The 12758-nt window shown below is 49.4% G+C and overlaps 1 protein-coding gene across 16 annotated transcripts in view; it reads left to right on the forward strand.

The window, feature by feature from the left end:
- The window catches only part of HDAC8 (histone deacetylase 8), a 46585-nt gene that overhangs the window by 7873 nt on the left and 25954 nt on the right, over positions 1-12758 (forward strand). For 6 of the 16 annotated variants that reach the window (XR_005931063.1, XR_003920892.2, XM_029996946.2 and 3 more), the window contains exons 2-7: positions 347-399; positions 3136-3371; positions 5635-5776; positions 7058-7170; positions 8229-8306; positions 8731-8839. Coding sequence is in view for 14 of the 16 variants with exons in the window: in XM_029996943.2 (XP_029852803.1) it covers positions 347-399; positions 3136-3371; positions 5635-5776; positions 7058-7170; positions 8229-8306; positions 8731-8839 (731 nt within the window). In the remaining 2 variants the exon portion in view is untranslated. Of the gene's footprint in view, positions 1-346; positions 400-526; positions 546-3135; positions 3372-5634; positions 5777-7057; positions 7171-8228; positions 8307-8730; positions 8840-11791; positions 11971-12109; positions 12482-12758 lie in introns of those variants that run through there. The other 10 variants (XM_029996952.2, XM_029996949.2, XM_029996948.2 and 7 more) reach the window with 8 other exon arrangements.

A 12758-nucleotide genomic window follows, 5' to 3' on the forward strand; every position in this document is an offset into this window, starting at 1 on the left:
GGCGGGGGCAGAGGCAGAACCTGTCTCTCTCCTCCCACTGCCTGGGGCGGGAGCGGGTGCCTGGGACGCAGAAGTTACACTTCCCAGGTCCCCCGCCCCGAGAAGCTGTGCACTGCTGTGCCTTTTCTTGACACACCGGGAAGTCTTCACCCCCGGCCCCACTGTGCTGCGCACTCTCCGCGGGGGAGACCCTCTCCAGGGACCCAGCTCAGGCTGGTGCCAGTTTAGCTGTGCTGCTGGGAGAAGTTACAGTTACACCTTCGCTGCAAGTCATGTAGCCCCTGGTTGCTGTGCTCTTGTCTCCTACAGTAGAGCTGTTCTCACGGTCTTAATCTTCTTTTTTTAGGCCAGTATGGTACATTCGTTGATCGAAGCATATTCCTTACTTGACCAGATGACGTAAGTGCTCCCGTTTTCTGTGAAGAGAATATTTTCTTCTCTGCTAAGGTGTGGAAGATACTGAGTAACTGCAGGTCTTACACTGTCTCTGCTGGTAGCGTGATTATAGGAGCCCACGCAGTGTGTATTTCTAGGATCTAAGGAAGGTTAGCTTGTTTTGCTAAATGGACAAGCTTATGCTAATTATGGCAGGTGTAACTTATGGTTACCCTTTCTGGTCTGATGGACTGCAAATTGCCTTGTGCTTTCTCCATAGAGCACGCTGTCACCCACTGCTCTCATGGCTCTAAGCAGAAGTGATGGTGTAGAAACCATTGTATTGGGTTTGTGTGGCAAGGTTTTGGTGGCAAAGATCTTGGGAGGGGACATAGCAAGGACAGCTGACCCAAACTAACCGAACAGATATTCCATACCATATGACATCAGCTCAGCTATGAAAGCTAAGTAAAGGGAGATGGAAGGGGGGGCATTTTCGTCTTCTGGAGCAACCACTTTATGCATACTGCAGCCCTGCTTTCCATGAAGTGGCCAGACATTGCCTGCTGATGGGAAGTAGAGAATAACATCATTTGTTTTCCTTTGCTTTCGCATGCGCAACCTTTGCTTTCACTTTATTAAACTGTCCTTATCTTGCTGTTCTATCACTCCCCCCCACCTCAGGGGAGAGAAAATATAACAAAGGGCTTGTGGGTCAAGATAAGGACAAGGAGAGATCACTCAACCAATTACCGTCAGGGGCAAAACAGACTGAACTTGGGGAAAATTAACCTAATTTATTGCCAATCAGCCAGAGTAGGGTAATGAGAAATAAAACCAAATCTCAAAACACCTTCCCTCCACCCCTCCCTTTTTCCTGGGCACAGCTTCACTCCCGGATTCTCTACCTACCCCCAGCAGCGGCGCAGGGGGATGGGGAATGGGGGTTACGGTCAGTTCATCACACATCTCTGCTGCTTCATCCTCTTCAGGGGCAGGACTCATCACACTCTTCCCTTGCTCCAGCGTGGGGTCCCTGCCACGGGAGACAGTCCTCCATGAACTTCACCAATGTGGGTCCTTCCCACGGGCTGCAGTTCTCAATGAACTGCTCCAGCGTAGGTCCCTTCCACAGGTTGCAGTCCTTCAGGAGCACACTGCTCGAGTGTGGGTCCCCCGCAGGGTCACAAGTCCTGCCAGCAAACCTGTTCCACCATGGGCTTCTCTCCCCATGGATCCGCAGGTCCTGCTGGGACCCTGCTCCAGCACAGGCTTCCCACAGGGTCACAGCCTCCTTCGGGGCACAGCCTGCTCCAGCGTGGGGTTCTCCACGGGCTGCAGGTGGATATCTGCTCCACCATAGACCTCCATGGGCTGCAGGGGGACAGCCTGCCTCACCATGGTCTTCACCATGGGCTGCAGGGGAATCTCTGCTCCAGCGCCTGGAGCACCTCGTCCCCCTCCTTCTTCACTGACCTTGGTGTCTGCAGGGTTGTTTCTCTTACATGTTCTCACTCCTCTCTCCAGCTGCTGTTTCTGCGCCTGCTGCAACTTTTTTTCCCGTCTTAAATATGTTACCACAGAGGCGCTACCACTGTCGCTGATTGGCTCGGCCTTGGCCGGCAGCGGGTCCGTCCTAGAGCCGGCTGGTATTGGCTCTGTCGGACATAGAGGAAGCTTCTAGCAGCTTCTCACAGAAGCCATCCCTGTAACCCCCCGCTACCAAAACCTTGCCACACAAACCCAATACAACCATCCTTGTTGGTGCTTCTCCAAATCCACTGGCCAGTGCTGATGCTGAGAGGGACCATGTTGTTTTCCTGTGTTGAGATTGATTTAGGAGACTTTTCGTGAGGTCTTGGTGCTGTTCAGGAGAGAAGACAAGATGAGGTCTGAGGCAGAAGAGTGAGAGCTTCCTGCCCCGTTAGGCTTTTGACACTGGGGGATATGAAGAGGAAGAAAAAAAAAGGGCTTAGCTCAGCTTCTCTTATGTAGCATCTTATAAACTCTTAAAAAAAGTCCCACGCTCCAGTTCAGCAGGGCCAGAAAGTCCTATTGGGACTTTTTTTAAAAGGATTTTCTTCTTTCTGATCATTTTGGTAGAATGTGCTTGGGAAATGGCTGCCAGTACCATTAGAGAGGCAGACCCAAAGGGCTGTTTGCCTTGACGTGGGGTGAGAAGTGCCCAGCACCTGGGCTAGCCTAGAGGTGGGAGCTTCTTGCATTCCTCCAGTAGCAATGGAGCTGTGCTGCATTGCCTGCGTGCGCTCACAGAGTCTGAGGTTTGGAGAGGGCTTCAGCATGTCGCAAGATTTATTTAGGCAGATTGCAAAGTGCCCAGACCCGGGAAAGGTCATATGCGAGTTGCTGAGGACAGAGCCAGTCTCTGATTTGAATGCAGACAGAGGTAAGAGCATGTAAGAGGTGCTGCTCAGCTCTTGACCCAGCAGGCTGGTGTCCTGGTGCAGCACTGGGCTGGGCCTGGATGTTTTCACTGTTATTTCCTTTGTGTGTAACCAGAATGTTGGATTTGCTGGGGATTGCTCAAACTGGGAGAACATGCAGAAAGGGGAAAAAAAACTTGAAGCAAAGTAGAAAGGTTAGTGCTGGCAGCATCTGCATGTGTTCGTCGTTGGGGTGGGCACAGCAGACAGTGCCAAGCTGGGGGAAAGGCCTACTCCAGCTCAGCTGAGCAGCTTTCTCACTCAAAGTGACAGTCTGGTGCGAGAGGAGGAGGGGTTTTTTTTGCTTTTTCAACAGTAACTGCCAAAAGAAGGCTCCTAGTCTGAGGAGGTTAAAGCTGGATGTTCCAGCCAAACCCTGGAGTCTTTGTCCTGATGCACTCCCTTCCTCCTCTCTGCCTAGGATAGTCAAGCCAAAAGTGGCCTCCATGGAGGAGATGGCGAGCTTCCACACGGATGCCTACCTGCAGCACCTGCAGAAGGTCAGTGAGGAGGGGGATGATGACCATCCGGAGTCCGTGGAGTATGGACTGGGTAAGGACATGTATCTTCAGTGAGAGATTAACTGAGTATCAGGTCCAGGATGCTTTTTGCTGGAGCTGAGGTTAGACTGAGGGGTAAGCTCAGGTGGGCTGCGGGGCTGTTTGTGGAACACTCTTTGATGGGGTGTTGCTGAACCCTGTTAGCCAGTGGTCACCTGTCAGGATGGCATTTTCACTGTTGCCAGCAGAGGGTACTGTCAGCCTCACACTGCTGCTCCATGCAGCTCAGCCTGTCCCTTGCATACCAGGAGCCAGTGCCTTTTGCTACTGCTTTGAGGATCTCAGACAGGACAGAAAGCTCTGACGTCCTGCCCTTGGAACAGAGCTGAGACTGGCAGCTGCAAGCCTGCTGTGGTGCAGGGCACGTGTGAACAACAGCCTGAAGCTACAGCCAGGGACCAGAGTGGCTCCTGTTTGCCTGGTGACTTGCTTACGTCTTGAGCAGAGCGCTCTTGCCTGCCTGGACTTAAGACAGCCTGAGCAATGCAGTAGTTAAAGCAGGCGAGGTGGCTGTGGGTACTGTCTTAGTCTCAGGAACAGGAGGAGTGATCCAGCACTGAGGCAGTGGTCCAGATTCTGCACTGATCTCATGAGTTTCCCCTAGATCTGCCCTTTACATTTCTGAAGCTGATCTGTCTGCCGGCAGAGGAGCAGCCCTGAGGTCATGCCTTGCCGGGGAACGGCTCTGGGGAGACTGCTGTAGGAATAGGTGAAGATCATATTCTAGCTATAGACCTACAGCGTACCTAGGCCTGTCTCCTTTGTGTTTGTCTGTTTTTAGGGGGGACATACTTCAGTGACCGTGTCAGGGCTTTCCTGATAGAGTAGCCAGAGAACTGAGAGTGGTTTTGCAAGATTGCTATGAGGGACCAGTAGGTCGGGCTAGCCAGGCACACAGATCAGAAGCTGGTTCAAGACCCATCTGTGAATGCTCTGAGTGCAAGGAAACATTTTGATTGTTGATTTATGTGGTGGGTGAACCTTGGCTGGCCTCCAGGTGCCCACCAAGATGTGCTGTCTCTCTTCCCTTCCTCAATAGGGTAGGGGACAAAATACAGTGGAAAAGATTGTGGGTCAAGATAAGGTCAGGGAGATCACTCACCATTTGCCATCATGGACAAAACGGACTTGACTTAGGGAAATTAGTTAAATTTATTGCCAATTAATAACAGGCTAGGAGAGTGGGAATTGAAAACAAAACTAAAATCACCTTCCCCCTCATGCACCCTTCTTCCCAGGCTCAACTTAACTCCCAGCAATTCTACCTCTGTTCCCCCTGACCGGCCCAGGGGGATGGAGAGTGGGGGTTGCAGCCAGTTCATTGCACGTTGTCTCTGCTGCTCCTTCCTCCTCAGCCTCTTCCCCTGCTCCAGCGTGGGGTCCCTCCCATGGGAGATAGTCCTCCATGAACTTCTCCAATGTGGGTCCTTCCCACGGGCTGCAGTTCTTCACGAACTGCTCCAGTGTGCGTCCCTTCCATGGGTTGCAGTCTTTCAGGAGCACACTGCTCGAGCGTGGGTCCCCCGCGGGGTCACAAGTCCTGCCAGCAAACCTGTTCCACCATGGGCTCCTCTCTCCATGGATCCACAGGTCCTGCTGGGACCCTGCTCCAGCACAGGCTTCCCACAGGGTCACAGCCTCCTTCGGGCATCTGCCTGCTCCAGCGTGGGGTCCTCCACGGGCTGCAGGGGGACAGCCTGCCTCACCATGGTCTTCACCACAGGCTGCAGGGGAATCTCTGCTCTGGCACCTGGAGCGCCTCCTCCCCCTCTTTCTTCAATGACCTTGGTGTCTGCAGGGTTGTTTCTCTCCCATATTCTCACTCCTCTCTCCAGCTGCAGTTGCTGTTGTGCAGCAACTTTTCCCCCTTCTTAAATATCTTACCCCAGAGGCACTAGCACCGTCGTTGATGGGCTCAGCCTTGGCCAGCATTGGGATCCATCTTGGAGCCATCTCTGTCTGGCGTGGGTACAGCTCCCGGTGTCTTCTCAAAGAAGCCAACCCTGTAGCCCCCCGGCTACAAAAAACGTGCCCTGCAAACTCAATACAATTTTTTTCCTACTTATGCCCCCTAAATCTGCTGTGTGAGTCCAAATCTGGTACCTGTTGTGAGGTTTTTTTGCCGTGGCTTTTTCATTGTGCCCTGAATAGAAAGTTAGAGCAGTGGTTAAAGAGAGATAGCTCAAAACAAAGAGAATATGCTTCCCCCAGAGGAAAAGGCCTGTTGTGTCTGACACACGGACTCTTACCCACAGGTTATGACTGTCCAGCTACAGAAGGGATCTTTGAGTATGCAGCAGCTGTGGGAGGAGCCACCATCACTGCAGCCCAGTGCCTGCTGGACGGCAAGTGCAAGGTAGCGATTAACTGGCCTGGAGGGTGGCATCATGCAAAGAAGTAAGGAAACAATCTCTTCCCTTGTGTTTTCTCACCTGGTGTCTGAACCCTGCTTCCTAGCTCCCAGCTTGCCTGCGAACCCTCAGGGTGCGTCGATCCAGCAGGAAGAGAGAGCAAGGTGTGAGAGGGGTGAGGGAAGGCAGGAGGTAGACAGGAAAGATGCAGAGTGGGGCAGAGGCCTGAGAGTAGGCTGGTTACTGCCCAGTCCTGGTGCTGTCATGGACTGCAGTGCAGGTCTGGGGCAGATACATTCAGAGGTGTCCTGCCATCCATTAATACTTGGTTATCTCTGGCAGTTCAAATGAGAGTTGGTTTTGCAAAGTCCATAGAGAAGGGCTGTGGAGAGGCAAATGATTGGTGTCGCTCCCAATTTGGAAGAGAATGGGAACCTGGCAACACAGTGTCCAAATTGTTTTGTGTCTTTTTTGGTATCTTAATAAGAGGTTTGAAACAGTGCAGGTCTGACCTCTAGTTTTCCCCATGTTTTGTGGGTGGCTGTTTGCTCTGAGCTGTAACGTCAATAATATTCCAGAACAACAGGAGAGGAAGTAAAAATTTCGTCCCTGAATCCTGTGATTCTGAAGCGGTAAAATAATTTGTTCCCATGGCTTCCTCATTGTCCATGGAAGTATGTTTTACTTTAACTTGTGCCCCCTATCTCCCAAAACATGAGGCCTGTCTGCAAATGCAGACAAGACAGCACTCTTCCTGTCCCCAGCTAACTGGCCTTTGCAGTGCTCTTCTGTTTCCCTGAGGAGCCCCAGAAATTAGCATGAACCACGTGTCTTACCCTAACAACTTGTACATGAGTGTGCGGGTTTGTCTTCTTGCTCCAGTGACTTTTCTGACCTGGCAGAGAAACTCTGGAGGTGTAACAGTGGTGTGAAAATGCCAGCAATGGCAACGTCTCATCAGGACCCTTTTCCTGGTCAGCATTTTGCTGAATATGGGTCCCGCTATGGCTTGCTGAGAAAGGAGAGAGATTAGCTTGGCTGAGCTGAGCCTTCTTGCTCTTTGCAGGAGGGATGGCTTTTAAAAAAATCATCTGTTCCCTTTTATCTTGATTGCATGGTTTATAAAATGCCTGTAACAGAAGAAGTCTTAGCAGTGTTGCTGCCACTGAGCTGTGCTATTAGCACTGTCCTGGGAAGCAAACAGTCTGTTTAAAAAAGGTATTTAGTACTTACCGATCCCAAGGGAGCCTTCCCGGTCACCCCAGTGAGGTGGTCTGGGATGCTGCAGGGTAGGCGATGTTCAACCTCATGGACATTGTTTTCACAGAGATGAAGCTTCTGGCTTCTGTTACCTGAATGATGCTGTCTTGGGGATCCTGCGGCTGCGACAGAAATTTGACCGTGTCCTTTATATCGATTTGGATTTGCATCATGGGGATGGTAAGGCCCAGTGCAGGCTGCAAACAGCACAGCCACACAGACTCAGGGGGAGGAGTGGGAGAAGTCAAGGCCTGTCAGAGCAGTAGGGCTTTACCTGCTGCAACAGCCGTGGCTTTGCCTCCTTTCAGTGCAGTCAAGTTCCCTCAATCCATTTCTGCCTTGTCCTGCTTTATGGATTTGCCCTGTGCTGCTCGTCAGACCTCTTGTGAGGGTCTGGGCGGCAGTCTTGTACCGTACCTAAAGCAACAAACGGCGTGTTCCCATTCCAGTAATCCCCTCTGCCAGTGGCTTTCCAGCAAGGACTTCCTCCAGTCCCTTGTCTCCCATCTGGGCAGAACAGCTGCTGACAGTGTTTAACTGTTTAATGCCACCAGTGCAAGAGGGAAGCAGTCAGTAGTAAACAGTGCTTTTAAAAGAAGGCTTGATGCTATAAAACTAAAGCCAGGGCTGGCCTTGCTGAAACTGCTCTCTCCTTCAGGGACATTATTTCAACACCATTTAACATTTCCTGCTCTCCTAAATTTTATGGTGTGTTTCATTTTGCTCTGTTTTCCCCCCACACTTGGTTTCTGTTAAGTTTCCTGTTACTTCTTTTTCCCTCCCCACCCCCACTATTTTAATATGTCTTTAAGGAAAAGGAAAGGTCTGTTGAACTGCAGCAGTGCTGAGAAAAAGCAAGAGAGCCCAGTAGCTCTGGTTCTAATCAGAGCCAAGGTCTGGCCAAGGCATTCCTGCTCTGCTCCCTCCCCCAGCCTTGCAGGCCAAGCAGTGCAGGTGAGTGCTGCTAATGTGGGCACTGACCTGAGGTATTGAGATCCCTTCAGTACTGATTAGCATGAGACCTGCCAAATTCATGTCAGTTGTGACCTTTGCTGCAGTTGAATTCGGGTCTCCATTGATTAAGGATGGATTTATTCAGCCACATCTGGTTTTCTGCTTTGTTCATTCTGTTCCTGCTCTGCTTGCTGTCCTATGTTTATCAAGTGGCTCGTTTGCATGTTTAGACTCTGTCATTTATGTGAATGATGCATGAAAGTTTTTTTTCTCTTTTCTGATAGGAGTTGAAGATGCCTTTAGTTTCACTTCGAAAGTCATGACTGTTTCTCTGCACAAGTTTTCACCAGGATTTTTCCCAGGCAAGTCGAACTTGTGAGGTTTGTGCTAATTTGGTTCACGCATCACTGATAAGGCCCCAGCAAAGGCAAGTCCCATCCCTTCTGTCCAGCAGAGGTGTCTCACTGCCTCTCCTGTTGACCCAGGAGAAGGAAAGAAGGGGGAACTACATGCTTGGCATTCCCCCCTTTCTGGTTGTGGCTAAGCTCTGGGCAGAGATACTGCTGGGCGGCCGCCCGCAGCCCTTGAAAGTTGCATGACAGAATTGGGCAGAAGGCGGGAACCACGTTCATCCAACTCCTCATTTATTGGTGGTGGCAAGTGGACTTCTCCATAACTGTGCCAAAGGTTCTGGCTCTCTGCTCTCATTTGAGACATCCCACACATTTCTCTTGCTGCTGACCTCCTTTCCCTTGTAATTAACCATGGGGTGTTTCTGTTTTTCAGGCACTGGTGATGTGACAGATGTTGGCCTAGGGAAAGGTCGCTATTACAGCGTGAATGTACCTATTCAAGATGGCATTCAGGATGAGAAGTATTACCAGATCTGTGAAACGTAAGCCCTCTTGCTCTGATACAGTTTGCTTGGATGGGATTTTACAGAACAGAGACTGCACAGATTTTGTTTATTTACTATTTTTAATTACAGTCCTTCCTTAAGGCTTGCCCCTTCCTCTGTTACATTTTTTGATTACAACAAACACGGATCTTAAGAGGTCTCAGAGGTCTTGTCTGAATCCTTAGGCAAATCGAATATACAGAGGCGTTTGTGGGTGGCTGGAGGGTCTCTACCACACATCAGCCTTGTGTGTTTAAGGAGAGACTGAGAAGGCACAAGTACTTTTTTTCTGTGGACTTAGGGCTAGATGCTTTTTCTTCAAATAAATGCTCTGATCCCTGATCATCTATGGGAAATATGCTTGGGGCTGAGCTATAAGTGTTTTCCAAACACCTTTTGTCTGCTGGAAGAATGAAAGGCTGAAGGTTGAATGTCTGCTGGTGATTGAGCTGCCTCCCAGCAGGCTCCTCTGTCACTCAGTTGGTGATGGACCTCACAAGCCATTGCCCATGTCAGAACTGGGCTGCAGGGCTTGTTCTTTTCAAGGGGAGAGGAGCCTCAGCGTGGGGCTGCAGGACATTGTAGCACATACACCTCTCATCTCTAACACTTGAGGGCTGAAACTGCTCTGGACTTTTAGCCTGTTAGGGCAATCGTGCTGTGGCCATGCCTCCTGCTAGCTTCTTGGTGCTTGTCGCTGCTGGTGGTAGAGCAGCCCTCTTCCTGCCAAGGGACATGTTTCCAAAGAGCAGGGCAGCTTTAGGGGCTGAGTAGGAGTTAGGAGCCCAGTCAGGAGTAGCCCATTGCATATGTTCCCAGTTGAAGGACATCAAAAGCTACCATAGGTTCCAAGCTGCATATAACCAAAGTATCTACAAAGAAATTTTGAGATCTCATGGGCAAAGACAAAGAGTTCTGTCCTGGCCAGGAGACAGTCACGTGCATGACTGTGGGTGTCTCCTCCAGCTGATGTCTGAGGATGATTGCTTGTGCCTCCCAAACCCGTGGTGGGATTGGAGCATGTGACTCCCTCCAACATAGGTTTTTGCAGGCTGACTACACTCTGCACAGAGCATTTTGTTGTATTCTTCTCCTGTGTCCCCTGCTGGTGAGAGGAGACCTGCTCCTTGGCAGCCCTCTGCTCCTTGCTGAGGTGCTGCCAGATCAGGCATCCCCAGAGCAAAAAGCCAGGGAGACGCTGTGCAAAACAGTCTCACCTCCCTTGGTGCCAGGGACAGCTGCCTCCCTGGTCTCAGTGGAGGCTGACCTGCTGCAGCACAGCAATATAAATAAATGGGGAGGAAGTTTGCCTTTGGTGTCTCAGACTGTGTGCACTTTGAACTTGCCTCTCTATAAATTAACAGTGCTTGTGTTTGATCGCTTTTGTTCTAGTAGATAAATTCCTATCCTGCTTTGGAGGTGGTGTGGCACACAGATAATTGCATATTGTTTCTGGAAGTTGAATGACAAGGGCTCTGATTAAAGTACATTGTTACAAATAGCTGTTGCATGGAAAGGGGACCAAAGTGTGACATTATTTATTTATTTATTTAATGGAAAGTCTGATGTCTTTAAAATTTTGAAGACAAAGGCATCCAGGGATGAAAAGTTTCAGAGCTGCCGTGAGAGTGACAGCACCAAGAGCTGGATGCTGAGTTTCTGTGGTATGCTCTGCTGGTGCAGACATGTGTCTAAGGCATGTTCCCACTAAGAACCCTCTGGGACCCTACCTGCTCACATAGTCTCACCATCAAAAGAGAAAGTTATGATGGGTCTGGCTAACTGTAAGCATCCAGAATAGCTGATTTGCTTGATCATCTTCCAAAACTGCCCAAATTAATGAATGAAATTAGTTCTGAAAAGATGTCAGTAACTTTATCTGGAGTTTAAATATTAACCTTTTGAAGACTACAAAAAATACAATGTGTGAGAAACATTCCAACTGCAGAAAAGTAACTTAGAAATAATGCAGAGACATTCAAAAGCATTATCTTTGCTCCAAAGACAAAGAGAAATCTGAGTTATTTTAAATGGCTGCAGTAGTTTGCTTGATAAACTCGAAATTAATTATAGCTGAAAGAGATAACTAATCAGCTATTTGTCCTCTAGTATTGTCCAGAATGTAAAAAAACAATAATTAAAAAACCAAACCAACCCACCCCAAAATCTGAATGCTGTTTGGCCTGTCGTTATAGGTGATGCAGGGGAGCTGTGTTAGCGGTGTGTAGGGATGGATCTAGTGAAATTCTGCTTTAGCCGGTGCAGGCTGGACTGTGTGACAAAGATCTGCTTGCATGGAAGTTGTGATGTGTCCATTATGCCGGTGGAGAAACCTGTTAGTAACATGGGTCACTTGCAAGGAAAGCATGCGGGACCTTTGTGGCACCAAAGGCTTGCCTACTATCTAGAAAGAAAACACTGTTTCTCTGTTTACAGTGTCTTAGTAAAGGAGAACAGGATTGCTGTGATGAATGTGTTGCATCCCAGCAGTCAGCTGTCTCGATTCCTTTGGACTCAGCCACCATAGGTGGTGTACCTTGCGTGGTACTGCCTGGTGCTGGGACCACAGGCTGGGGTCTCGTCCTGCTGCCCACAGTGGCACAGACAGAGTGAGGCTGATAGTTTTCGGGGCATGATATAGGAGCAGCAAGGCCAGTTCCCCCTTCTCTGATCTAATCTGCTTTTTCCTATTCTGCAGGCTTTTGACAAGTTGAAAAATAATACTCTTTTTTTAATCCTTCTAAGCAAGGGCTTTCAACCTCTGTCAATATGTGGGCACCTACAGTGTCCCAGGTGGCAGCCTGGCTCTCTGTAGATCCAATTTCAGCCTCCTGATGGTTGGCTGTCTTTCTTTTGGTGCCTCTTGTGAAGCCCTTAGACAACCCCCAGATGGGAAAACCCAGACTAGACTATTCTTTTTTTTTTTTTTTTTTTTTTTGTCTTTTGAAGCAAAAGTTTCCCACTTGCAGGATTAAGGCTAAAAGCAGAGACTGACGTTTCTTGGGAGGCTGCAGTATTGCTTTCACAGTGCATCCAGCTGTGCCTGTTCCTGGCTGTGATGGGTCGAGGGTATCTACTGATGCATCCTTCCTCCCCATTTCAGTGTTGGGGAGGAGGCTGGCGGAGAGGTGAGTGGCCTCTTCCTAGAGGAGTGCCATTCTAAAGCAGACAGCGGTGGGGGAAAATTAAGTCAAAATTGGAGTGCATGATAAAAAGCAATTCCTACATGACTGTCAGCGTCTAGCAGGGCTTTTTCATGTTGTGCAGGTATAAATGGAGACTCTTGGGGAGCGGGTGCGCATGGCATGAAAAGCATCATGTGGCCTGGAAATCCTGCAATAATATGAGGCCAGTTCTGAATCTAGTCCTTGGGTGTAGGTACTGAACAGTACTGACCCCAGAGTGACTGTGCTGTTGGGAGACTCTGGAGATTAGGGATGTGACTGACAGCTGGATTTGGAATCTGCTTGGAAGGGATTGGTCTTCCACTTCCTATTGCTGTAAGGCTTGAATACAGCACGGGGCACGTGGTGAATGCAAGACCTAGCCCACCATCTGGACTTCATTGGTTGCTTTTCGTCATGCAGCAGAGCACAAATCCTAAATGTTCCTCCAGACTCTAAAAGTTTAAAAAATGTCCATAGTTCCACAAACTTTGCAGAAATGTCATGTTCTGAGTTTTTCATGGTTTGGAATGAAATTTTGAAACTTGGGCTGAAATTCTAGACCCCTGCTTTCTTTTGGAGGGTCCCAAGTTTTAACGTGGGGAAAAGGCCCAATTTAACCCAGTGGATCATGGAGCTTTCTGAGTGCCTGTGCTGGCAGGCATTATGTGCGCACTGTGTTTGGGCACAACCCCCAGCTCAAACCCACTTTCCAGCTGACAAAATTGGTCTGGCTGCTTTCCTCAGCTTAC

Source organism: Aquila chrysaetos, chromosome 21, assembly GCF_900496995.4.
Source record: "Aquila chrysaetos chrysaetos chromosome 21, bAquChr1.4, whole genome shotgun sequence".
In the NCBI taxonomy this organism is placed as follows: Eukaryota; Metazoa; Chordata; class Aves; order Accipitriformes; family Accipitridae; genus Aquila; species Aquila chrysaetos.